This window comes from Hylobates moloch, unplaced genomic scaffold (assembly GCF_009828535.3).
Source record: "Hylobates moloch isolate HMO894 unplaced genomic scaffold, HMol_V3 SCAFFOLD_5, whole genome shotgun sequence".
NCBI lineage: Eukaryota > Metazoa > Chordata > Mammalia > Primates > Hylobatidae > Hylobates > Hylobates moloch.
The window spans coordinates 93,889,742-93,915,262 of NW_026652280.1; the positions used below are offsets into that span (position 1 = coordinate 93,889,742).

The 25,521-nt window shown below is 39.2% G+C and overlaps 1 protein-coding gene across 1 annotated transcript in view; it reads left to right on the forward strand.

The window, feature by feature from the left end:
• DNAH12 (dynein axonemal heavy chain 12) overlaps window positions 1-25,521 on the forward strand; it is a 258,401-nt gene that overhangs the window by 220,909 nt on the left and 11,971 nt on the right. The window contains exons 62-70 of the mRNA XM_058439110.1: window positions 2,192-2,350; window positions 2,521-2,665; window positions 7,302-7,452; window positions 7,660-7,913; window positions 8,435-8,575; window positions 16,299-16,436; window positions 19,981-20,214; window positions 21,078-21,266; window positions 21,676-21,779. Of these exons, the coding sequence (XP_058295093.1) occupies window positions 2,192-2,350; window positions 2,521-2,665; window positions 7,302-7,452; window positions 7,660-7,913; window positions 8,435-8,575; window positions 16,299-16,436; window positions 19,981-20,214; window positions 21,078-21,266; window positions 21,676-21,779 (1,515 nt within the window). The remainder of the gene's footprint in view (window positions 1-2,191; window positions 2,351-2,520; window positions 2,666-7,301; window positions 7,453-7,659; window positions 7,914-8,434; window positions 8,576-16,298; window positions 16,437-19,980; window positions 20,215-21,077; window positions 21,267-21,675; window positions 21,780-25,521) is intronic.

Here is a 25,521-nt window from a genome sequence, read left to right on the forward strand (position 1 = left end):
ACCTCAGTTGTCTGATGCATCTAAGAAAAGTTGCTGATTTTCAGTTTGTTCAGCTTTTTTCTTTTTTTCTTTTTTTTTTTTTGAGACGGAGTCTCGCTCTGTCCCCCAGGCTGGAGTGCAGTGGTGCTATCTCGGCTCACTGCAAGCTCCGCCTCCCGGGTTCACGCCATTCTCCTGCCTCAGCCTCCCGAGTAGCTGGGACTACAGGCACCCGCCAACACACCCGGCTAATTTTTTGTATTTTTAGTAGAGACGGGGTTTCACCGTGTTAGCCAGGATGGTCTCGATCTCCTGACCTCATGATCTGCCCGCCTCGGCCTCCCAAAGTGCTGGGATTACAGGCTTGAGCCACCGCGCCCGGCCTGTTCAGCTTTTTTCTTATTGTGAGGATGTGAGTGATTAATTCCAAATTCCTGACACTATCTTTTACAGACACTTAAATATTAATGATTTTTTAAAAAAATCTTTTATGTTTACCCACAAAGTTACCATTTCTATTATTCTTTATTCTTTGGTGTAGATCCAAAGTTCCAATTATCTGAAACTTCCCCTAAGATATCTTGTAGTGTAGGTCTACTTGTAATGAATCTTTTCAATATCTATACATCTGGAAAAGAAATAAGTAAATATCTCAATTTTTACATTTTTATCTTTAGGTTTTTTTCTATTCCTATAACAGATTATGTATTTTTATTTTTAGGAGTTGTGTTTGGTCTATTTAATATTGCCTATTTCTTCTATTATGTTCATGCTTTGCTTTAACTCCTTCAGCATGTTTATGAGAACTATTTTAACATTCTTATTGGCTAAATTATCTCTTTCACATCTACATCTATATCTAAGACCGTTTTTTTCCTGATTATGGATGCTGTGAATTTTATATTGGTAAATGCTGGACATTTTGTATTCCTTTAAAGAGCTTTAGACTTCACTTTTTTAGGTAGTTAAATTGCTACTGGATTAGTTTGATCTTTTCAAGACTTATTCTAGGTGCAGTGGCCCACACCTCTAATCTCAGCTACTCAGAAGGCTAAGCCAGGAGGATTACTTAAGCTCAGAAGTTTGAGGCTGCAGTGAACTATGATTGTGCCACTGCACTTCCGGGCTTGATGACAGAGCAAGACGCCATCTCTTAAAAAAAAGAAGACGACTTGTGTTTAAGCTTTCTTATAGTAGTTTTAGAGTAACCTTTACTCTAAGGCTATGTTAGCTTCACTACTAAGGAGACCTGAATTCCTCTGGTGCTGAACAAAGACTCAACTCTGGTTGGCAATAACTTATATTTCCTAGTCTTGTGTGATCTCTGGGAGCTTTCAGTTTACAGCCCCTTAGATGTTCTTTTGCTGGCTTCCTGGAATTTTACCTTACTGACGCATGCCTTAGTACAGTCATGTGCCACATAACAATGTTTCAGTCAGCAACAAACTGCATATGCAACAGCGGTGCCATAAGATTATAATACCATATTTTTACTGTTCTTTTCTATGTTTAGATACACAAATACATGTCATTATGTTACAGCTGCTTACTGTATTCAGTACAGTAATATGCTGTACAGATTTATAGCCTTGGAGCAACAGGCTATACCATATATACCATCTAGATTTGTGTAAATACACGTTATGATGTTCACACAGCGATGAAATCGCCTAACAACACACTTCTTAGAATGCGTGACTAAGAATTCTATGAGCAATGCCTGGCTGTATTTATCAATAGAACCAAGAGAGCACTTCTATAGATTTTTAAGACATTCGTTCACCTTTTCCATTCATCTTCCTCCTCTGCTCACAGACTCCAGTCACCTAAGCTTTCCCTGATGCGGATGTCCTCAACACAGCAATACTGTTGAGGAGAACTTAATCTGGTTTCCTCAATTCAGCAACACTGCAGAGCTCTGATTCTGATCACACCTCCCTGCTCTGTAGTCTAGAAAGTGCCTCCAGGCAGCCTGCTGAGGAACAGGGGTCACCTTATTCACCTCTCTTCTCTCAGAGGCCACAGTCCTGCACTGCCTATTGCACAACTTCAAAAAACAGTTGTTTCATTAATTTTGTCCAGTTTTCTAGTTGTTTATAGCAGGTGGGTAAGTACAGTCTAAGTTGTTCTATCCAGGTTACAAAAGCAGAAGTTGACATCATTCCATTTTAAAGTCAACAATTTTATAACAGTCCTTATTTTGGGAATACAGGGCAAGGAAAGAGATTGAATACCAGGAACTGATGTTTCTTTTAACTGGAGGAGTAAGTCTTAAAAGTGCTGAGAAAAATCCTGATCCAACTTGGCTACAGGACAAAAGCTGGGAGGAAATTTGTCGTGCGAGTGAATTTCCTGCCTTCAGAGGACTCAGGTAATTGTTTAAATTTGATGATTTATCATTGAATGGCAATAGGTAAACTTGTTCTTCAATTTAGTGATTTTTAAATAGTCCTCTAGCTGTCTGGTTTCTACTCCTTGTTCAACAATCTCTTTTAAGTTTTTCCCAATAAAAAGAATAATTCTTAAGCTTTTTTCTATTAGGCAACATTTTTGTGAACATATATATGAATGGCGAGAAATCTATGACAGTAAAGAGCCACATAATGCTAAATTTCCAGCACCAATGGATAAGAACCTAAATGAACTACAGAAAATAATAATTCTTCGGTGTTTAAGACCTGATAAGGTAAAAGACCAATGTGTTCTATTTGCAACCCAGATAATTTGCCATTTATGAAGTGCTAGGCTTAAAGTTATTGTTATTTGATTCTTTAACTCTCAGATTGATTATCCAGCCTACAGTTCATTGAGCTCCTTGGATTTAGATCTGTGGGTTTACTGTTTTCCTCAATTTGGGAATATTTTTGGTTATTATTTCTTCAAATATTATTTCACCCCACCCAGGATTTCAGTTGCATATACATTAGATTACCTAATGTGATGCTAATGTAATATAATGTAATTGATACTTTATTAATTATTTTTTAAGCCTTGGTATCTCCTTGCATCAGTTTGGGTAGTTTCTGTTGCTATCTTTACATTTGTTGATTTCTTCTTTTGTATTGTCTAATCTGCTACAAATCCATTTCCCATTTTAATTTTAGTAATTGTATATTTCACCTCAAAAATTTGTTTGGTTCTTTTTGTGTATCCTATTTCTCTTTTTAATCTGCTAATATTTTCTTTTAAATATTTGAACACAGTTATAATAACTGTTTTAAAATTACTGACTACTAATTCTATCATTTCTGAATCTATTTCTATTGACTGATTTTACTTTTAGTTATACATGATATTTTCCTGCTTCTTGGCGTGTCTAATAATGTTTGATTGGATATTGGACATTGTGAATATCACATTGTTGATGAGTTAGATTTCATTTTCCTATAAAGATTGTTGAGTTCTGTCCTGCTAGTTCAGGGGTCAACAAACACCTGTGGGCCAAATCCAACCCCACGACCTCTTTGGTCCACCCCATGAACGAAGAATGTTTTTATATTTTTAAAGAGTAGTTTTGACTGGGCACAGTGGCTCATGCCTGTAATCCCAGCCTTTGGGAGGCCAAGGAGGACAGATCACTTGAGGTCAGGAGTTCAAGACCAGCCTGGCCAAGATGGTGAAACCCTGTCACTACTAAAACAAAAATTAGCCAGGCATGGTGGTGCATGCCTGTAGTCCCAGCTATTCAGGAGGCTGAGGAAGGAGAATCGTTTGAACCGGGGAGGCAGAGGTTGCAGTGAGCAGAGATCGTACCACTGCACTACAGCCTGGGCAATAGAGTGAGACTCCATCTCAGAAAAAAAAAAAAAAAAGTTGCCTTAAAAAGAACATGTATCCGGGCACGATGGCTCATGCCTGTAATCCCAGCACTTTGGGAGGCCATGGTGGGTGGATCGCTAGGTCAGGAGTTCGAGCTCGGGAAGCTGAGGCAAGAGAATCACTTGAACCTGGGAGGCAGAGGTTGCAGTGAGCCAAGATCGAACCACTGCACTCCAGCCTGGGTGGCAGAGCGAGACTCTGTCTCGTAAAAAAATAAAATAATAAAATAAAAAAGAACATGCAACAGAAACTGTATATGTCCCACAAAGCCTGAAATATTTCCTATCTAGCCTTCTACAGAACGTTCGTCAACTTCTGTGGTTATGTAGTTAAATTACTGAAGTTTGAATTGTTCGTTTCAAATATTTAATATTTGTTAGGACTGGTCTAGAATAGCCTTTATTCAATGCATAGTTTAGCTCTACCAAAGTGCCACCCGTCTGCGGCCTTTACTGAATGCTCCAAGCGATCACTAAAGACTCTCTATGGCTTTTGGGAACCTGAATGAGTCCCAGCCTTCATGAACAGTGGTAGCTCCCCAAATCTCCTGGTTACAGCACCTCAGATGCTCTTTTCTTGGTCTCATGCATACACACCATAGTGTTCAGCAAGGATTCAGAGGTACTGTGAGCAGATTTCTGAACTCTTCCTGGATAGTTCTATCCTAATTAGAACTCTGCAACTTCCAGCAGCCTTGGCCCCTTTGTAGTCTTTTTCTTGTTTTCCCAACTCAGTGTCACTGCATTGCTCTGCCTTAATCACTCTCCCTGTTCCACAGTCTAGCATACCTCCAAGAAGAAGGCTGAGAGAATAGCGTTCAGTTTTTCTTTTTCTCAGTGATCACAGTCCTATACCACCTATTGCCCCCTGTGCAAAAATGGTGGTTTCATTAATTGTGACTGTTTTTTAAATTGTTTGTGGTGGTAGGGTAAATGCAATCCCTATAACCACATCATAGCTAAAAGTAGAAGATGGCAGAAAATTTTGTACATGTCACAATTTTATTAGTTCAAACATGCACAGAAATCTTTCTAAAGGTAAGATAAGTAGGCTGATACCAATTTTCACAAATTTAAGAAAGGTGATCATAGTATTACAAAGGGATAATTTTGTAATAGAAAGAAAACAAAAAACCATGTTCATACATCTAGTTTAAACTTTGAGTAAAGTTGAAAAATTATTCATGACAAATGTTAAAGCAGTAAGGAAGACTTTGTTCAAGACTATCACAGTAGGAAAGACAGCTCAGGCTTAGTTCCAAATACAGCAGACACAGTTGGGGATTTATAGTCAAGGAGCAGGGTCGGGGGAAATTACTAAGAGACATCAAGGGTAGGGGGAATTCTTGCTACCCTGATCTAATAGAATTCTTGCTGAAAGCAGGCCAGGGTGATGAGATACCACCTGGGTGATGGCAGGGTATGAGGAATTTGATCAGATATGGAGGGTGATCGGATGTAGAGGGTGGGGGACTCTCACTAAACTGGCTAGCAGGATTCTTGCTACAACTGGGCTCTTGAAGACAAGGCCTCATAGAAAAAGGGGTTCAGAGGAGCCTGTCTAACTAAGGTTTGTTTGAGGAAAGAATCTTTACCAGTAAGTCACTTCACCTATACCATGAAAAATATGAAGGTGTTGAAAGTGATTGCAATAGTCCCTTTGTTTCTTCCGTTTTTAAAAAAAAAAATTTACAATTTTAGTAAAGTCTCACCTGTCTCTGAGTAGATTTAAACAGAGGCCTACATAAATGTTTTACTCCTTACCCTGATTCCCAAAGACCTTTGTACTTGGTTAATATTCATCTCATTCTTCCCTGATAGTTGTGTGTGCATATGTGTCTATGTATAGACATACACAGTGACTCTCACTAGAGAGTCACTTTAAGTCCCTGGAACCCCTAAACAATGGTTTATTCATTATTTTATCACCAGTAGCCTCCCTTGTTCATGGCGAAGACTTAATAGCTTTGTATCTGGGAACACTTGCCTATTTGCACTTTGCAGAATGGCTCCCTGATGGGCAGTAGAGATACTGTTTCAATACCACATGTAGGGTTTTTGCTTTGTCTGCCATGTTTGGAAGCCTGTGCTTATATACCATAGCACTTACCCCATTAGAATGTACAATAATTGTCTGCTTATTTTTTAGGATCTCCCACTAGACTATGAGCTTCTTGAGGTCAAGATTCATGTGTTGTTTTGCTCTATATCACCAGGATTTAGAGCAATGTCTGGCAGATGGTAGAAGCTCAACAAATGTCTATGAATTAAGTTGAATTGAATTGAGTTAAACTAAATGGAATTAAAGCCTATATTATTCAGGCCTTCTACTTGTTTCCCTCTGTTCTCCAGAGAAATAAAACAATAGGGGAGGGGAATTGATTGATTGATTGATTTGATTTTCTGAAAGGAATTGGCTGGTGTGATTGTGGAAGCTGGTGAATCTGCACGGTAAGCTGGCAGGCTGGAAACTCAAGGAGGAGTTGATGTTGCAGCTCAAGTCCAAAGGCAATTTGCTGGCAAAAGGTCCTCTTTCTCAGGGGAAATCAGGCTTTCTTCTTTCTTAAGGCTTTCAACTGATTGTATGAGGCCCACCACATTATGGAGGGCAATCTGCTTTACTCCAAATCTACTAATTTAAATATTAATCTCATCCAAAAATACCTTCACAGCAACATGTAGACTGCTATTTGACCAAATATCAGGATATCATGGCCTCATAGGCCATCTTTGGCTCATTTATATAACAATTCAATAGGTTAAAAATGGTATCTAAGTATAGTTATAATTTGTATTTTTCTTATTATGAGTATTAGAGTATAAATGAAGCTGCTGTAACAAAGGGACCTAAAGTACAGTGGCTTAAATCAAATAGAAGTTAATTTCTCTCTCTCCTAACAGCTCAGAGGCAAATGATTAAGGGCTGACGGGAAGCTCAGCTCCTGAGATCACCCAGAAACTCAGGTTCTTTCATGCTTACAGTGTGGTCCTCATCAGCAAAATGGAAGCTGGCTTGTGAACACTATGTCGAAAAGAGAAGAAAGTGTTGAAGGCAAATAGCTTCCTTAAAATATAATCTGGAAGATCCATACATAATTTCTACTTATATCTCTCTGGCCAAAACTTAGTCACATGGCCACATTACCTGCAAGAAATGCCAGGAAAACTTGGGGTTCTAATACCAAACAAAGACAAATAAGTGGGACAATATGCAATCTGTGCTATAATGAGTGACGTTGAGCATCCCTCATATGTTTAGGATCAATTTGTACTTCATATTCTCTAAGCAGTTTGTCTCCTTTGCCCATTTTTCTTTTGGATAGTCTTCTCCTATAAATGTATATAGTTTTTATTTATTAGAGAAATTAGTGCTTTGTCTATGATGCTACATGCTTTTTTTGACCATTAGACTCAAATTGTATTCTTTGTTGTTTTTCAATAATATTCAAATCTGTTATGTGAAATAAAAGTTGCTCTAAAGATTATATCTTTTCCCTTCAACAGATAACCCCAGCTATAACAAACTATGTAACTGACAAACTAGGGAAAAAGTTTGTAGAGCCTCCACCATTTGATTTGACAAAGAGTTACTTGGATTCAAATTGCACCATTCCCTTAATTTTTGTTCTATCTCCAGGAGCAGATCCTATGGCCAGTAAGTGCATATACTGTAAACTTTAAGAAATTATAAATAAAATGTCTTGCTCAATACTCATTTCTTATATGATTATAAATCAGTTAGTAAATCCGATAATTACAGAGAAATGTAACTAGAATTTTTCATGATAAAACACCTATACATAAGGCACTTTTTAATAATTTTAGAGTAAGTAGTGTGACCGTTTTTTTGTGCCTCTCATAGGCCTGCTGAAATTTGCAAATGATAAATCTATGTCTGGAAATAAGTTTCAAGCTATTTCACTGGGACAGGGACAAGGACCGATTGCAGCAAAAATGATTAAAGCAGCAATAGAAGAAGGAACTTGGGTGTGCCTACAGAATTGCCACCTTGCAGTCTCCTGGATGCCCATGTTGGAAAAAATATGTGAAGATTTTACCTCTGAAACCTGTAACTCATCCTTTAGGCTTTGGCTGACAAGCTATCCATCTCCAAAAGTATGTTTATTCCCTTAAAGAGTTCAGTACATTTACTTAGTTATCGGTATATCTTGTTTGTTTTCTTTGTTTGTTTTGAGACGGAGTCTCACTCTGTCTCCCAGGCTGGAGCGCAGTGGCGCAATCTCGGCTCACGGCAACCTTTGCCTCCCGGGTTCAAGCGATCCTCCTGCCTCAGCCTCCCTGGTAGCTGAGATTACGGGTGCATACCACCATGCTTGGCTAATTTTTGTATTTTTAGTAGAAACAGTTTCACCATGTCAGCCAGCCTGGTCTCGAACTCCTGACCTCAGGTGATCCACTCGCCTCAGCTTCCCAGAGTGCTGGGATTTCAGGCGTGCACCACCACGCCTGGTCAACTGTCTGCATATCTTGATCAAGCCTCAGATACTTAACCTTAAGAGGTTTTTTAAATATTTCTGGAGTCCTCCATTATGCCTGTTTTTTAATCCACTTGTATATGCACTTTTAGAGCCTGTACTTGCTATCTTGTATAATGCTCTCCATTTATTTTGTCTTAGTTCCCAGTAACAATTCTACAGAATGGAGTAAAAATGACTAATGAACCTCCCACGGGTCTTCGGCTGAATCTCCTTCAATCATATCTCACTGATCCAGTTTCTGATCCTGAGTTTTTCAAGGGATGCCGTGGAAAGGAACTGGTAATATTCATCTTTTGGAACTTTTAAAATGTGTTTTATAGTGATCAAATATGGAAGTGTAAAATTTTATTTAATAATGCTTTTATAAAATTTTTATTTAATGTTTTTAAAACTAAGCATTTCCTAACAAGACAAAAATTGTACTTATCTTGTTCACCATTTTATTCAATATAGTTTGTACTCCACTTCCCACATAGTAGACATTGAAATAAATATTTGTTGAATGAATTAATCTTAGTTTGTAAGCCAAAGCCCAGTAATGTTTTTGATTAGGACCCAAGAGTAGAAATCTATTTTCCCATTGTTTATTGTTTTTCCACAAGTATGTGTGCCAGGCCCTCTCCTATGTAGTGTAGATATAAAGCAATGAGAACAAAATAGACAAAGAAATCTGCCTTTATGGAACTTAAATTCTAGTAATAATGTTAAGCATATTAATAGTGCTTTTTCGTGTATCCACCTCAAACAGTTTTGTTTACAGTACTGGGGACTTTAAGGGTCCCAGTACAGAGTACTCATTTCCCTACCTGAATTCTTACCAATTGAGAAACAGGGAAAAGTATAAATATATGGCAACCAAATTATAAGCTTAATTATTGATATAGGCTAGTTTGGAAGATATACCTTATATCTAGGAACAAATGGGTTTCATATTCCTGAGCCCTAAACTTAAGCAAATTTATCCACCCAGAAGAGTAAAGGAAAACCCAGGTCCCTGTAAGAAGCTCACTTCTAAGAAAGAAAAGGGAGAAGCTGGGCTGAGCATATCTGGTTAATTTTCCCCAAGTTTACCAGTCAGGTAGGTCACTCCCCTCTCCTGCAGCAAGTGAGTACAAGAATGGAGAAAAGTCCAGCATGTTACATTATTAATTGGGCACATGAAAGGAAACATTACTGAGGGAAAATCATCCCCTGCCCTCACCCCAACATGTACCATTTATCATATTTGCATGTTTGAGCTAGAAAAAATGATATTGAAGGTAAAATGACTAAATTCTTTGAAAGTCAGGTATTTTCCCTCTGCTTAATGATACTTTCTGCGTACCCTAGTTCTGCGCCATAATTTTGTTTGCAAATCTGAGAACAAGAGAGGATAATTTGTGGTTTTATTTAGAAAGAGAGCTTAGTAGAATGGAGAAGATAGTATGGTGTCTGATCAAACCCCATCCAGAGTTTGAGCTCCTGCAATTAGAAGAGCGAGGGCAAGAAAGAGAGAAGGGAAATTTGGAAGATTCTAAGCTCAAGCAGAGCTAATTTGGGACTCAGATTATTCAAATAAAAATGGTGCTGAGTTAAGAAGCATTCTCACTCCTTTTGTATTACAACATTGAGCAAGCCGCGTTGGCACCGTAAGTATTGGGATTTGTTGGGATATCTGAAGTTAGTATCCTTGCCACGTATCATCATTTTTGTGATGAACAGTGATAATAGGTAAGGCTTCACCAAGCAACTTCTATGGTAGTACCAACAAACGAAAGCTGGGGTAAGAGAAGTAAAAGAATGTAAATGCCCTGTGACATGGGTTCTCAGTGTGCATCCACTTCTCCTCGAGGGCTTGTTCAAACACATCTTGCTGGGTCCCATCCCCAGAGTCTCTAATTCAGTGGGTCTGGGGTGAGGCTTAAGAATTTATAGTTCTAACAAATTCCCTGGTGATGTTGATGTGGCTGGTCCTGGAATCACACTTTGAAAACCATTGCCTTCCAGCTTCTGCAGGTGACTGGTTTGTAGACATACTGAAATTCCACTGAGGCTTCCAGAAATAGCTGGAATGCCTTTCGATAAGGCTAATTTCTGACAATTAGGCTAGCAATAATTTGAACTATCATCATTTGGCCATTAAAAGTAAATCAGATCTTTTTAGTCACAGGTTGTTGATATCTTGGGCATTTGAATTACCTAGCAATGATAAGACATTTGTTATCAGTCTATAGATCTGTCTGCTGTACTCACTTTATTCTCCTTAAGGGCAGGGATACATTTCCGTATCTTCACTTATTTACTCAGTAAATATTTATTGAGTACCTACTAGGTGCAAGGCATTCTTATAGGAACTGGTAATATAGCAATGAACATATATAAAAACATGTAAAAATTCCTATCTTTATGGAGCTGACATTTTAGTCAAAGGAAACCTATGGAAGGCAAGCTCAACCATAATCCCCACAAACCTGGGGGACTTGTTAAAGCTACAGATGTCAGTGCCCTACTTCTGGAATTCTGATTCACTAAATTTGAAGTAAGGCTCAAGAACAAGCATAAATATAGCATATCATATATATATACACCATGGCCAAGTGGGATTTATCCCCTGGGATGCTAAAATGATTCAACTTATAAAAATCAATTAATGTGATACACAGTAACAGAAGAAGGATAAAAGTCACATGATCATCTCACTAGATGCAGAAAAAGCATCCAACAAAATTCAACACTTGTTTATAATATAAACTCTCAGCTGGGCATGGTGGCTCATGCCTGTAATCCTGGTACTTTGGGAGACTGATGTAGGAGGATCACTTGAGGTCATGAGTTCGAGACCAGCCTAGCCAACATGGTGAAACCCTGTCTCTACTAAAAATACACACACACACACAAAAATTAGCAAGGTGTAGTGGCATGTGGCTATAATCCCAATTACTCGGGAAGAGGCAAGAGAATTGCTTGAGCCTGTGAGGTGGAGGGTGCAGTAGCTGAGATCGTGCCACTGCACTCCAGCCTGGGCAACAGAGCAAGACTCCGTCTCAGGAAGAAACAAAACAAAACCAAAAAACAACTCTTAACAAACGAGGAATAGAAGAAAATTACCTCAACATAATAAAAGCCAATATGAAAATACCACAACTTATACTCAACCATGGAAAAACTGAAAGTTTTTCCTGTAAGATCAGAAAGAAGGCATGGAAGCCCACTCCTTCTACTTCTGTTCAACATAGACTGGAAGTCCTAGACAGAACAATTAGGCAAGAAAAAGAAACAGGAGGCATCCAAATCAAAGCAGAAGAAGTAAAATTGTCCTTATTTGCAGATGATGTGATCTTATGTATATAGAAAACCACAAAACTCCACAAAAGAAAAACCTGTTAGAGCTAATCAATGAATTCAGTAAAGTTGTAGGGTACAAAATCAACATATAAAAATCAGTTGCATTTCTGTACACCAACAACAAACTATCTGAAATGGAAGTTAGGAAAACAATCCCATTTATAATGGTACCAAAAACAATAAAATACTTAGGAATAAATTCAACTGAGGAGGTGAAAGATGTATACACTGAAAACTACAAAATATTGATGCAATAAGTTAAAGAAGACACAAACATGGAAAAATATCCCATGTTCATGGATTGGAAGACTTAATATTATTAAAATGTGCAAACTAACCAAAGTGATCTACAGATTTAATTTAGCAATCCCTATCAAAATCCCAATCTTAAAAAACTCTAAAATTCATATAGAACCACAAAAGATCTTAAATGGCCAAATCAATGTTGAGAAAAAACAAAGCTAGAGGCTTTGTTCTCTGAAATCAGGCTACTTCCTGATTTCAAAATATAATACAAAGCTACAGTGATTAAAACAGTATGGTACAGGTTAAGTATTCCTTATCTGGAATGCTTGGGATTTTTTTTAAATTTTGGAATATTTGCATTATACTTACCAGTTAACATTCCAAATACAAAAATACAAAACCTGAAATGCTCTAATGAGCATTTCCTTTGAGCATTATGTTGGTACTCAAAAAGTTTTGGATTTTGGAGCATTTTGGATTTTGGGTTTTTGGGTTTAGGATGCTCAACCCGTACTAGCATAAAGTCAGACATACAGACCAGTGGAAACGAATAGAGAGCTCAGAAATCAATCTACACATATAAGGTCAACTGATCTTTGACAAAAGTGCCAAGAATATACAATGGGAGAAGTATAGTCTCTTCAACAACTGGTATTGAGAAAACTGCATATCCACATGCAAAAGAATGAAATTTAACTCTTATCTTACACTATACACAAAAATCAACTCAAAATGGATTAAAGACTTAAATGTAAGATTTGAAACTGTAAAACTTATGAAAGAACACTTAGAAGGAAAGCTTCATGACATTGATCTTAGCAATAATTTCATAGATATGACACCAAAAGCATAGGCAACAAAAAGAAAGTGAGATCAAATCAAACTAAAAAGCTTCTGCACAGCAAAGGAAATGATCAACAAAGTGAAAAGCCAACCTAAGGAATGGGAGAAATTATTTGCAAACCATGTATTAGATATGGGGTTAATTTCCAAAATATATATGGAACACCTCAATAACAACAATAAAAAACAAAGAGTAACCAGATTTAAAATGGGCTAAAGATTTGAATAGACATTTCTCCAAAGAAGACATACAAATGGCCAACAGATATATGAAAAAATGCTCAATGTCACTAGTCAGCAGGGAAATGCAAATCAAAACCACAATGAGATATCATCTCATACCTTCTGGGATGGCTATTTTCAAAAAAACAAAAAACAGCATGTATTAGCAAGGACAAAATTGGAGCCCTCGTACACTGTTGGTGGTAATGCAAAGTGGTGCAGCCATTAAGGAAAACAGTATGGAGACTCTCAAAAAATTAAAAACAGAACATATGATCCAGCAGTCTCACTTCTGAGTATCCAAAAAAAAATTGAAATCAGGATCTCTAAGAGATATTAGCAGGCCAATGTTCATTGCAGCATTATTCACAATAGCCAATATGTGGAAATATCCTAAATGCCCATTCATAGAATATTATTCAGCCTTAAAAAGAAGAAAATACTGCCATATATGACAACATGGATAAAACTTGAAGACATTATCCTAAGTGAACTAAGCCAGTCACAGAAAGAGAAATGCTGTATTACTCCACTTATATAAGGTAACAAAAATAGTCAAACTCATAGAATCAGAAGGTGGTTACCTGGGGCTGTGGGAGGGGGAAATAGCGAGTTGCTTATTAATGGGAATAGTGTCTCAATTATGCAAGGCAAATAAATTCTGGAGATTAGCTGTACAACATTGTCCTTATAGTTAACAATACTGTATTGTACACTTAAAAATTTAAGATGGTAGATTTCATGTTAACTGTTTTACCACAATAAAATGAAAATTATTAAAACATATGATATAAACAAACAAATTTGCATGTTCAACTAAGTTAGCAACCACTGCGTGCAACAGCCATGATAGTGTTATGAACTAAGGGAGGACAAAGAAAGGAAGAGAGGAAAGGGGCAAACATTTATTGACCACCAGCAGATTTCAGTTAGTTTAAATATATAAGCCTTGCAACAGTCCTCTAATGTAGGTATCATTTGCATACATCTATTTGTTAAATAAGGAAATTGAGGCTCAAATGAATTAAATAAATTATTGAGGTCATTGAAGTAGTCCGTTCTTACACTGCTATAAAGAAATACCCAAGACTGGGTAATTTATAAAGGAAAGAGGTTTAATTGACTTACAATTCCACATGGCTAGGGAAGCCTCGGGAAACTTACAATCATGGTGGAAGGTGAAGGGGAAGCAAGCACCTTCTTCACAAGGCAGCAGGAGAGAGAACAGTGAAGGAAGAACTTCCAAATGCTTATAAAACCATCGGATCTCGTGAGAACTCACTATCATAAGAACAGTATGGGGGAAACTGCCCCCATGATTGAGTCACCTCCCTCCCTCAACACGCAGGGATTATAGGTCCCTCCCTTGAAAAGTGGGGATTACAAATTGAGATGAGATTTAGGTGGGGACACAGAGCCAAACGATATCAGTTGTACAGCTCAGCCCAGTGTTGGAGGTGGGATTTGGTACCCAGGACATCTGACTCTTTACATTTGTGTGTGATTAACTCTGCTTGGCTGAGTTGAAAAAAAGCTTCATGGAAGAAGTAATATTTGAAGTAGGCACAAGAAGTATGTTTAATATGTACAACTATTATGACAAGGTTGTTGAAAGAGCAATAAGGACCTCATTTTGGCTAAACTGGTAGGAAATAAGAACGGGAAGGAATATTGGGTCAAGACTGGAAGTCTTTACATGCCTTGCTAAGGAGTTTGAATGAGTCAGCACAAAACAGCATCATGTCATAGAAAACAAACTAAAATGCATACCCTCACTGATGGCAGGTCAGTGGTATCATCTTTAGGCAGAGAAGGCAGCATCCTGTTGCCCCCTTGGCTTAGTCAAAAACGAGCAAAAAAAAAAGGAAGGGGTTATTTTTTAAGAAAATATGTTTTAATGTTTAAAAGTTTTTTAAAGAATATCTAGTTTTTAAAATATCTAGGTAACAGGACTGTGGCAAACTACTCTGATGTCCTTTGTCACAGCTCTTCGATCCATATCTAATTTCAGCCACAATTGTAGAAGATAGTTCTTTGTGAGTTCAGACTCTTCATAGGCTACAGCACCTTATCTCAAGTATGCATCTTTCTTTTCTTTCCTCAAGATTTCTCTGATGCAACAGGAGCCTTCTTGGCCAGTAGACACACACACACAAGCATAGACCAAAAATGTGGAGAAATTATCAACCCCAGGGGCAACCTTCAACTATTCAGAGACCACTTGTCCCAGCAGAACTGAGTCCTCATCACAGCAACAACTTCCATAATTCTTCCTGATACTTTTCCTTTTTCTCTGCCTCCCTTTCCCTACTCCTTTCCTGCTTCCTGGGATCACTTCTCACATACACCCACCTTCACCTGCATCTTTCTCTCAAGGTCTACTTTTGGAGGAACCCAGTCTAGATAAAGTCCAAAGACAGAAACAAATGAGATCATTCAGTTTTCCAGAATTTTAAGGATGGTTCCTGCCTTAAGAAAACCCACTATTTAAAAATATGTCGAAAATATATGTAAATTAGATAATTGTTCTTATTGCTAAAGTTTCTTCCCCTATGAAATGTTTCACCACAGCATTCATCTAGTATATTTAAAATATGCTTTGATGTACTTACAACATTTCAAAAACGTATCTACTCAGTAAAGCATAGTGTACTTGCATTTTAATATTGAAGAATAATGTCTACTACTGCATTATATGAAAATAGCTGGATGGACTTTCACTGGATTTGGAGCTATGTTTGAAATGTTCTAAATTAAAATATATGCTATGTATCATACTTGAGATTTACTTGGGGGGACCTTAAAGAGTTGGGCGACCATCCTCTGGAACACTGACACAGATTTCTTGAGAAGCCCAAGCAACATGCATATCACAGACACGAGGATGCCACAAAGCAGATCAAATAAACAATGGTTTCAAAAATGATTTTCAAATGGAAAGTCACAAAGTCATGAATGACATGTTGGGATTTATTCATACCATAATGGTTAATCATTCCCCTGCACTTACAGTCTCAAGCATATGCCAACAAGTTTACAGAATAACATTTAAGTATTGAAGTTGTAAATCTCTACAAGTAATACCAAAGTATTATTAGTCAATACTTTGGTAAAATGATAACATTTTTGCATTTTAACAAGGCTTAATATTACTGTGGTTTGTCCAGCTTTGGAGATTTGAATTAAGTCATGAGATGAATACTATTTATAGTAAGTATTATTTTAGATAGGATTTTTTTTAAAATAGAAGTTTGTAGAGATACGTGATCACAGAATCTTGTGAGAAACATCATTTATCTATTCCTCTCATTTTACTGATGGAATCTGACCAGAATTTTTTTCTTGTTGTGTACTTTTTATATTAAAGGCCTGGGAGAAGTTACTGTTTGGAGTTTGTTTTTTTCATGCCCTTGTGCAAGAGAGAAAGAAATTTGGTCCTCTTGGTTGGAATATTCCATATGGATTTAATGAATCTGACTTGCGCATCAGTATCCGACAACTGCAGGTAAAATTAACAAGAAATTGACATTCGTGAAGGATCACTATTTATCAGGCCCTAGGCAAATCTTTTGCTTGGAATAACTGATTCACTTCTCCCAACACCACTAACAGGTGGGTAGATGGTAATAACTATGGCTTATGAAGCACTATCTCCACTGGGATTCTTTGTGCTGCAAGTAATGGGAAATCTGATTCAAACTGGCTTAAACCACAATGAAACTCATTACTCACATAATAAAGAGGTGCAGAAGGACACGCTCTGGGTTTGGTTGATTCAGCAACATCACAGTGTTGTCATCGAGGACCCTGGTTCTTTGTCTTTGTGCAGTGCCATCGTCAGTGTTGGCTTAACATTACATCCCCACTATCCTCTACTTTCCTCCACTTGGTCAAGTCTACAGCTTAGCTCTATCAACAGAAACAGCTTGTCTACTTTCAGCAGAAAAATAATTTATTGAAAGGATATTGGGTAGCTCAAAGTATCACCAAGACAGTTGGAGAGCCAAGCTCAAAGAGGCATCCAGAGTCAAATCCAAAATCACTCTGTGTCTGATAAGGCAGCATCTCTACCCTTGTTGAATATTAGACCCCAGAGCTTGTATGGCTGCCACATAGACTCTAGTCTACTGCAGGCCTCTGCTGTCATGACCACATTCAAAGAGATTCTTTGCTGTTACTAATTTTTTTTGAGATGGGGTCTCGCTGTGTTGCCCAGGCTAGAGTGCAGTGATGCAATCATAGCTCACTACAGCCTTGAACTCCTGGGCTCAAGCAATCCTCCTGCCTCAGCCTCTGGAGTAACTGGGACTACAGGCACATGCCACCATGCCCAGATAAGTTTGTTTGGAGACAGAGTTTCACTCTGTCACCCAGGCTGGAGTGCAGTGGCATGATCTCCGCTTACTGCCATCTGTGCCTCCCAGTTCAAGTGATTCTTATGCCTCAGCCTCCCAAGTAGCTGGGACTACAGTTGTGTGCCACCGTGCTTGGCTAACTTTTTGTATTTTTTAGTAGAAATGGGGTTTTATCATGTTGCCCAGGCTTGTCTCAAACTCCTGAGCTCAGGCAATCCACCTGCCTCAGCCTCCCAAAGTGCTGAGATTACAGGTGTGAGTCACTATGCCTGGCCCCTTGTAAGTTTTTTTTTTTTAATGTCTTTTGTAGAGACAGGGTCTTGCTACATTGCCCAGGCTGGTGTCAAACTCCTGGTCTCAAGCTGGGTTACAGGCATGAGCCACCATAGCTGGCCTGTTCTTGCTTCTCTGTACATTAATCCCCTACTTAGTTTAAGGTGGACGCATCTGAGTAGGAAAGCCCAGGTCACAGGTGTAGGCTTTAGCTGTAAGGGAGCTTGGGAAAGTGAGTAGCTGGCCTTTCATACAAACACGGAATATTAATATTTTTCTGGTCTTTTGCTGTTCCGAGGGGCCTTTTTGAAATAGGATCTAATGAAGGGAAAAGAGAAGCATTGATAAAATCTAATTAATTGGTGCTATTAGATTTCAGTCAGATAGGTTTTTGTAAGGCTATAAGCATTTAATCATATTTACACCAACCTTTTAAAAATTGTTAACACATAATTTGTATAGAAATAGTTGATATTTTATCGAGTCTTTAAAAAATATCAGGGCAGAAACCTTAACTGGAATAAATATGTCCGTTTGAAAATCCTTGTAACAGTTGTTGAGATTGGTGCCTGTGGAATTTTAACTGCATGATGAAATGACATTGATTTTAAACATCGGATTTTGAGACCAATTTAGCTGGTACAGCCTAAGCTTGGAGAACATTTTGCCAAAACCATCATACTGCATATAATCAATCATCTTCTGGCCAAGCCCCAGCCTCCAGCCTCTTATGTCATCAACCTTTCTAGCCCCAACATTGGAAACTGCCAGCATTGGCTGGATCCATGTTTCATTTCTTCAGAAACTGGAAAAATGATTGAGGATTAATCCTTAAGCCATCTTCACCTGGTATGAGCAGGCTGCCTCTCTCCAAAAGGCAGATCAGAAAACTGATGGCTAAGTGGATAGACAGCCAGAGAATGAGCTGTTGGTCTCCACTTCTTGCATATGCCACAAATTTAACATTAAATTCTTGTGAAGTCTCTTCCTTCAGCTTTGGGAGGGAAGGAACCCAGTTGAACACACCCTTCCCCTCCCCCAAAGAAGAGACAGGGAAAAACTTTCCTCTTTTTGCAAATAATTCATTTCCCAAAACGACAACCTTCCCTCTTTCTCAGTCCCCTTTCATATCTCTTGACGCTTTTCTTCCTCTTCAAAACGTGGGAGTCTTACAGGATTAAGCCTTCTTTCAACTTGGTTCTAGAGAATTTAGAATTATCTTTTTCTCAACTGTGCATAATTACTATTAAGTAAACTTCAGGGGCAGGAAAAGCTCTCAACCCACAACTTATACCATCCCAATACACATACTATCAAAAATTCCTGTATATTAGAACAAGTATGGGATCTGGAACTGGAAGAAATAAATTCAGGCCTTCATATTACTTCACATTTACCAGACTGTTTCCTACTCTGCAGAGTTATTGAGAGGTGAATAAGACAATATAAAAACTATGCAAATGATAGTTTTTATTACTATTATTACAACAATAATAAGGAAACTAGAAAAGATATGTATTGTTTGCCAGTGGAACTGTGTCATAGTGTGTGATTTATGCTGTTGCACTAAAGTTTGAAATTGCTTTGTTTTTAATCACATTGTGAAAAGTGTCCTAAACCAGGCACCTGGTTCTCAGCCTTGGCATGATTGGCATTTTGGGCCAGATAGTTCTTTGCTGTGGGCAGCTCTCCTGTGTATTGTCTAGCAGCAGCCCAGGCTTCTACCCAATAGATGCCAGTAACACCCCAGCCCCCACCACAGTTGTGACCATCTAAGTTATCTCCAGACATTGCCAAATGTAACCTGGGGGACAAAATTAATCCCAGTTGATAGCTAGTGCCATAAAACAAGGTTTATCCAAATTCATATGAAAAATAGTTGGTAATTTCCATGTCATCTTTTTATTAAATGTTTTTCTCATTACAGAAGCAATATGTCTTTATTTCAGAAAAAATTTGAGACACAGACAAGCAATTTGAGATAAAATACTATCACCCAGGTGCAGTGGCTCCACGCCTGTAATCCCAGCACTTTGGGAGGCTGAGTTGGGTGGATCACCTGAGGTCAGGAGTTCAAGACCAGTCTGGCCAACATGGTAAAACCCTGTCTCTACTAAAAATACAAAAAAATAGCCAGGCATGGTGGCACACTCCTGTAATCCCAGCTACCTGGGAGGCTGAGGCAGGAGAATCGCTTGAACCTGGGAGGCGGAGGTTGCAGTGAGCCGAAATCATGCCACTGCACTCCAGCCTGGGTGACAGAGCGAGACTCTGTCCAAAAAAAACTAACAATCTCAGCTACCGAAAGACAACTCATGATGATCTTTCAATCCCCTTTCTAGATAGATAGATACATACTTAAAATGGAAATGAAGTGAAATACTTTAAGGTTTTTCTTGTTTCATTTTTCCTTTGCTTCAGTTATTTATCAATGAATATGATACAATTCCATTTGAAGCTGTATCTTACCTGACTGGGGAGTGTAATTATGGAGGAAGAGTGACAGACGATTGGGACAGACGTCTCCTATTAACCATGCTGGCTGACTTTTATAATCTGTACATAGTTGAAAACCCTCATTATAAGTTTTCTCCCAGTGGAAACTATTTTGCACCTCCTAAAGGCACTTATGAGGACTACATTGAATTTATTAAGGTAATGATGTCACCAAAAATAAGGTTAGATTAATGTGTGATTTTTCTAACAGCAAATGGTGAAATGTTCTTCTCTAATGTATAGGTTTAGACAAATATTATGGTTTTAATCAACTTTTAATAATCTTTTTCTAGTAATTACTGAAAATTAGAAAAGTTTGAGTATTCTGTTATTTAATGTTGGTTTTTAACCCTTTTTTGGTCTGCACATGTCTGCCTTATGAATTCATGTATTGTAGGAAAGGAAAAACTTTACCCTCTTATGTTCAGTGACAGGGGCCTGCCAATCAAACGGACAAAAAACAAATTAGCAGGAGAAGAGGCAGTATAGTTTGTATGGATATTAACATTTTTCTGTGCACAGGAGCTTTGCAGAAAAGGAGTGAAAACCAAACGATGCAGTTGTACTTGGGCATTTACCATTGTAACAGAGGGTGATAAATTGTAGAGAGACATGACTAGATAAAAGAAAGGGGGTTTAGAGTTCTAGAGGCAATACATTGTGGGTAAGTGATTAGGAAATAATATGGGGGAAACTAGTGGAAGATAAGGATTATTTTGAGTGAGGTCTGTTTATACAGACTCATCTCAGTGCCAGTTCTGTGTCCAGTGAGAAGGGTCATTCTCTTCATCCTGGTACAAGAAAGAGAAAATCTATGCCACAAGTCAAAAATGGAAATTGATGCCCTACTTTTAGACAGATAAGGGGAGGGCAGAAACCTCTTTCTATATCTGTTGATTATTAATTGCCTTCAACTCACATAACCCCTATGCCAAAGTAGCATATTTTGGAGTAGCGTATCCTGATCATCCCTTTCAGTATCCAGGGAAAATATGATGCATGCTTAATTTGTTTTCTGGTAGAAACTTCCATTTACTCAACACCCTGAGATATTTGGATTACATGAAAATGTTGACATCTCCAAGGATCTTCAACAAACAAAAACCCTCTTTGAGTCCTTGCTCCTCACCCAGGGAGGCTCCAAACAGACAGGAGCCTCAGGAAGTACTGATCAGATTCTGTTAGAAATTACCAAAGATATCCTCAACAAGGTAATGTTTAGCTTAAAATATGTTACTTATAATATAAATAAAAATGATACTGAAATGACAATCTGAAAACTCCATGTACTAGCATTATGATCTTGAGCAAGAACTTTGCTCTCTAAGCATTAGTCTCCAAATCTGTTAAATGGTGATAATACTACCAATTTTTTTAAGTTTTTTGAGAATGTTAAAGAGATCATGAATTTAAATTGGGTTATAAAATGCCTGGCATATAGTAAGTTCTTAGTAACTGTGGTTGTGGATGAGCTAATGTACATATGACTTATATACATTAATGTACGTTATGAGCTAATGTACATATATACCCTAGTATTAGCTATTATTATATAATGGCTGAATTAAGCTAATTATCCATTCTGAGAATAATTTGTGACTTCAAAATCTATTCTTCTAGCTCCCTAGTGATTTCGACATTGAAATGGCACTACAGAAGTATCCTGTGAGATATGAAGAAAGCATGAATACTGTGTTAGTGCAAGAAATGGAAAGATTTAACAAGTAAGGATCTATGTCCCTGGTGATTCATAAGATTCTTATATTAATAAGAAAAATAAAACAAAATAGTGTTGAAGTGTTGGGGCAGCGAAAATTTTAAGGGTGGTATGAAGAGATAGTGGGTGATGTTTCTCAGGGCTGCTTCAAGCGGGATTAGGGGCAGTGTGGGAACCTAGAGTGAGAGAGATTAAGCTGAAGGAAGATTTTGTGGTAAGGGGTGATATTGTAGGGTTGTTAGAAGAAACATTTGTCTTATAGAATTGTTGGTGATGGCCTGGATATGGTTTTGTATGAATTAAAAAACTAAATGGAATAAGAGAAGGAGAAAAACAGGTATTAAAGGACTAAGAATTGGGAGGACCTAGGACATCTAATTAGAGAGTGCCTGAGGAGGTTCAGCATAGCCTTGCCAGCAAAGATTATTTATTTACTTTAAGAGTTAAGAGTGGCAGTTTGGGGATAGCACCAGGAGATATCAGCTGTGATGGCTTGGAGAAACAGTGTAACCTGGCAGTGTAAACAAGAGCAGGGCATTTATGAGTAGTTGAGAACGGTGAATAGGAGTATGACTAGACAGAAGATAGTAGGGATGACAAGTTTTTTGGGGCGCAGTCCAAGTTGGTCTGGTGTCTGGAATGAGACTGGGGCCTAATAAAAAGGAGCATCTATACAGGAGCTTAAATGGGCTGTACCTTGTAGCATTCTGAGGACAGGCCTGAATTCTGAGAAGGGCAAGTGGTAAAAGTATTGTCCAGTCCTTTTTAAGTTGGTGGCCGAGCTTGGTGAGGTGTGTTTTTAAAAGACCAACAGTTCACTGAATACTAAGAGCCTGAGGAACTGCTTGGGTGATTTGACTAATAAAGGCTGGTCCATTATAGGACTGTATAGAGGTGGGAAGGCCAAACGGAGGAATTATGTCTGACAGAAGGGAAGAAGTGACCGCGGTGGCCTTCTCAGACCCTGTGGGAAAGGCCTCTACCTATCTAGTGAAAGTGTCTACCTAGACCAAGAGGGATTTTAGTTATCTGACTCGGGGCATGTTGAGTAAAGCTAATTTGCTAGTCCTGGACGGGGGCAAATCCCTGTGCTTGATGTGTAGGGAAGGGAGGGGGCCTGAATAATCCCTGAGGAGTAGTAGAATAGCAGATGGAACACTGAGAAGTTATTTCCTTGAGGATAGATTTCCATGACGGAAAGGAAATGAGAGGTTCTAAGAGGCGGGCTAGTGGCTTGTACTATAGCATAGCCTGCCTTTGCTGGTGTGTGGCGATTAGGCCTGGTGGAACTGCCATCAGTAAACCAAGTGTGATCAGGGTGAGGAACAGGAAAGAAGGAAATACGGGAAAATGGGGTGAATGTCAGGTGGATCAGAGAGATACAGTCATGGGGGTCAGGTGTGGTATCAGGAATAATGTGGGAGGCCGGATTGAAGTCTGGGCCAGGAACAATGGTAATTGTGGGAGACTCAACAAAGAGTGAGTACAGCTGAAGGAGCCGGGGAGCAGACAGTATATGTGTCAGGTGTGAGGAAGAAAATAGATCTTGGAAGTTATGAGAACTGTAGAGAGTGAGTTGAGCATAGTTTGTGATTTTAAGGGCCTCTAAAAGTATTAGGGTGGTGGTGGCCGCCGCACGCAGACTTGAGGGCTAAGCAAAACAGTAAGATCAAGTTGTTTGGATAAAAAGGCTACAGGGTGCAGTCCTGGTTCTTGTGTAAGAATTCCGACTGCACAGCCCAGTATTTGGGCTGTGGGTAATGAAAAAGGTTGGGATGAGTCAGGGAGAGCTAGGGTGGGGGCAGTCTCTAAAGCTGTCTTCAAGGAACGGAAAGAGGAGTGGGGAAAGGATTTAGGATCTATGGGGTCAGCTAGGTTTCCTTTTGTGAGTTTATACAATGTTTTTTGGCAAAACCAGGTATCTAAAGTCGAAAATATCTAACGATGCCTAGGAAGGAAAGGAGTTGTTGTTTTGTAGAAGGTGCTGGGGTTTGAGAGATCAGTGGGACACGATCTGCAGGGAGAGCACATGTGTTTTTATGAGAATTATGCCGAGTCAGGTAACAGATGAGGAAGAAATTTGGGCTTGACTGAAGTAATGGGGGCTGTCTGTGAAGCCTGGCGGCACTACAGCCCCGGTAATTTGCTGAGCCTGATGGGTGTCAGGGTCAGTCCAAGTGAAAGCGAAGAGAGCCTGGGATGAAGGGTGCAAAGGAATAGTAAAGAAAGCATGTTTGAGATCCAGAACAGAATAATGGGTTGTGTAGGGAGGTATTGAGGATAGGAGAGTATATGGGTTTGGCACCACGGGGTGGATAGGCAAAACAATTTGGTTGATAAGGCACAGATCCTGAACTAACCTGTAAGCCTTGCCTGCTTTTAGGACAGGTAAAATGGGGGAATTGTAAGGGGAGTTTATAGGCTTTAAAAGGCCATGCTGTGGCAGGCAAGTGATAACAGACTTTAATCCTCTTAAAGCATGCTGTGGGATGGGATATTGGCATTAAGTGGGGTAAGGGTGATTAGGTTTTAATGGGATGGTAAGGGGTGCATGATCGGTCACTAAGGAGGGAGTAGAGGTGTCTTATACTTGTGGGTTAAGGTGGGGAGATACAAGGGGAAGATGTTAAGGAGGCTTTGAACTGGGGGAAAAGGCGGCAATGAGGTGTGGCTGTAGCCCAGGAATAATCAGGGAAGCAGATAATTGAGTTAAAGTGTCTCGGCCTAATAAGGGAACTGGGCAGGTGGGGATAACTAAAAAGGAGTGCTTAGAAGAGTATTGTCTAAGTTGGCACCAGAGATGGGGAGTTTTAAGAGGTTTAGAAGCCTGGCCGTCAATACCCACAACAGTTATGGAGGCAAGGGAAACAGGCCCTTGAAAAGAAGGTAATGTGGAGTGGGTAGCCTCCCTATTGATTAAGAAGGGGACGGACTTACCTTCCACTGTGAGAGTTGCCCGAAGCTTGGCGTCCGTGATGGTTTAGGGGCTTCTGAGGCGATCGGGCAGTGTCAGTCTTCAGCTGCTAAGCCGAGAAGATCTGGGAAGGAGTCAGTCAGAGAGCCTTGGGCCAGAGTTCCAGGGGCTCTGGGAGTGGCTGCCAGGTGAGTTGAACAGTCCGATTTTCAGTGGGGTCCCACACAGATGGGACGTGGCTTAGGAGGAATCCCAGGCTGCGGGCATTCCTTGGCCCGGTGGCAAGATTTCCGGCACTTGTAGCAAGCTCCTGGGGGAGGAGGTTCTGGAGGAATGCCTGGCCGCTGCGGTTCAGGCGTTTGGAAGTTCTTGTGTGCTGGAGATGTGGCTGGGGTTTGTCTCACAGTGGAGGCAAGGAATTGCAACTTTTTTCTATTATAGTACGCCTTGAAGGCAAGGTTAATTAAGTCCTGTTGTGGGGTTTGAGGGCCAGAATTTAATTTTTGGAGCTTTATTTAAAGTCGGGAGCGGATTGGGTAATAAAATGTATATTGAGAATAAGACGGCCTTTTGACCTTTTAGGGTCTAGGGCTGTAAAGCATCTCAGCGTTGCTGCCAAATGAGCCATGAACTGGCTGGGTTTTTCATATTTGATGAAAAAGAGCCTAAACGCTAACTGATTTGGGAGAAGTGGGATAAAGAAAAAGGAGCATTAACCTTGACTATGCCTTTAGCTCCAGCCACCTTTTTAAGAGGAAATTGCTGGGCAGGTTGCGGAGGGCTAGTCACAGAACAAAACTGTAGGCTGGACTGGGTACAAGGAGGGAAGGTGATA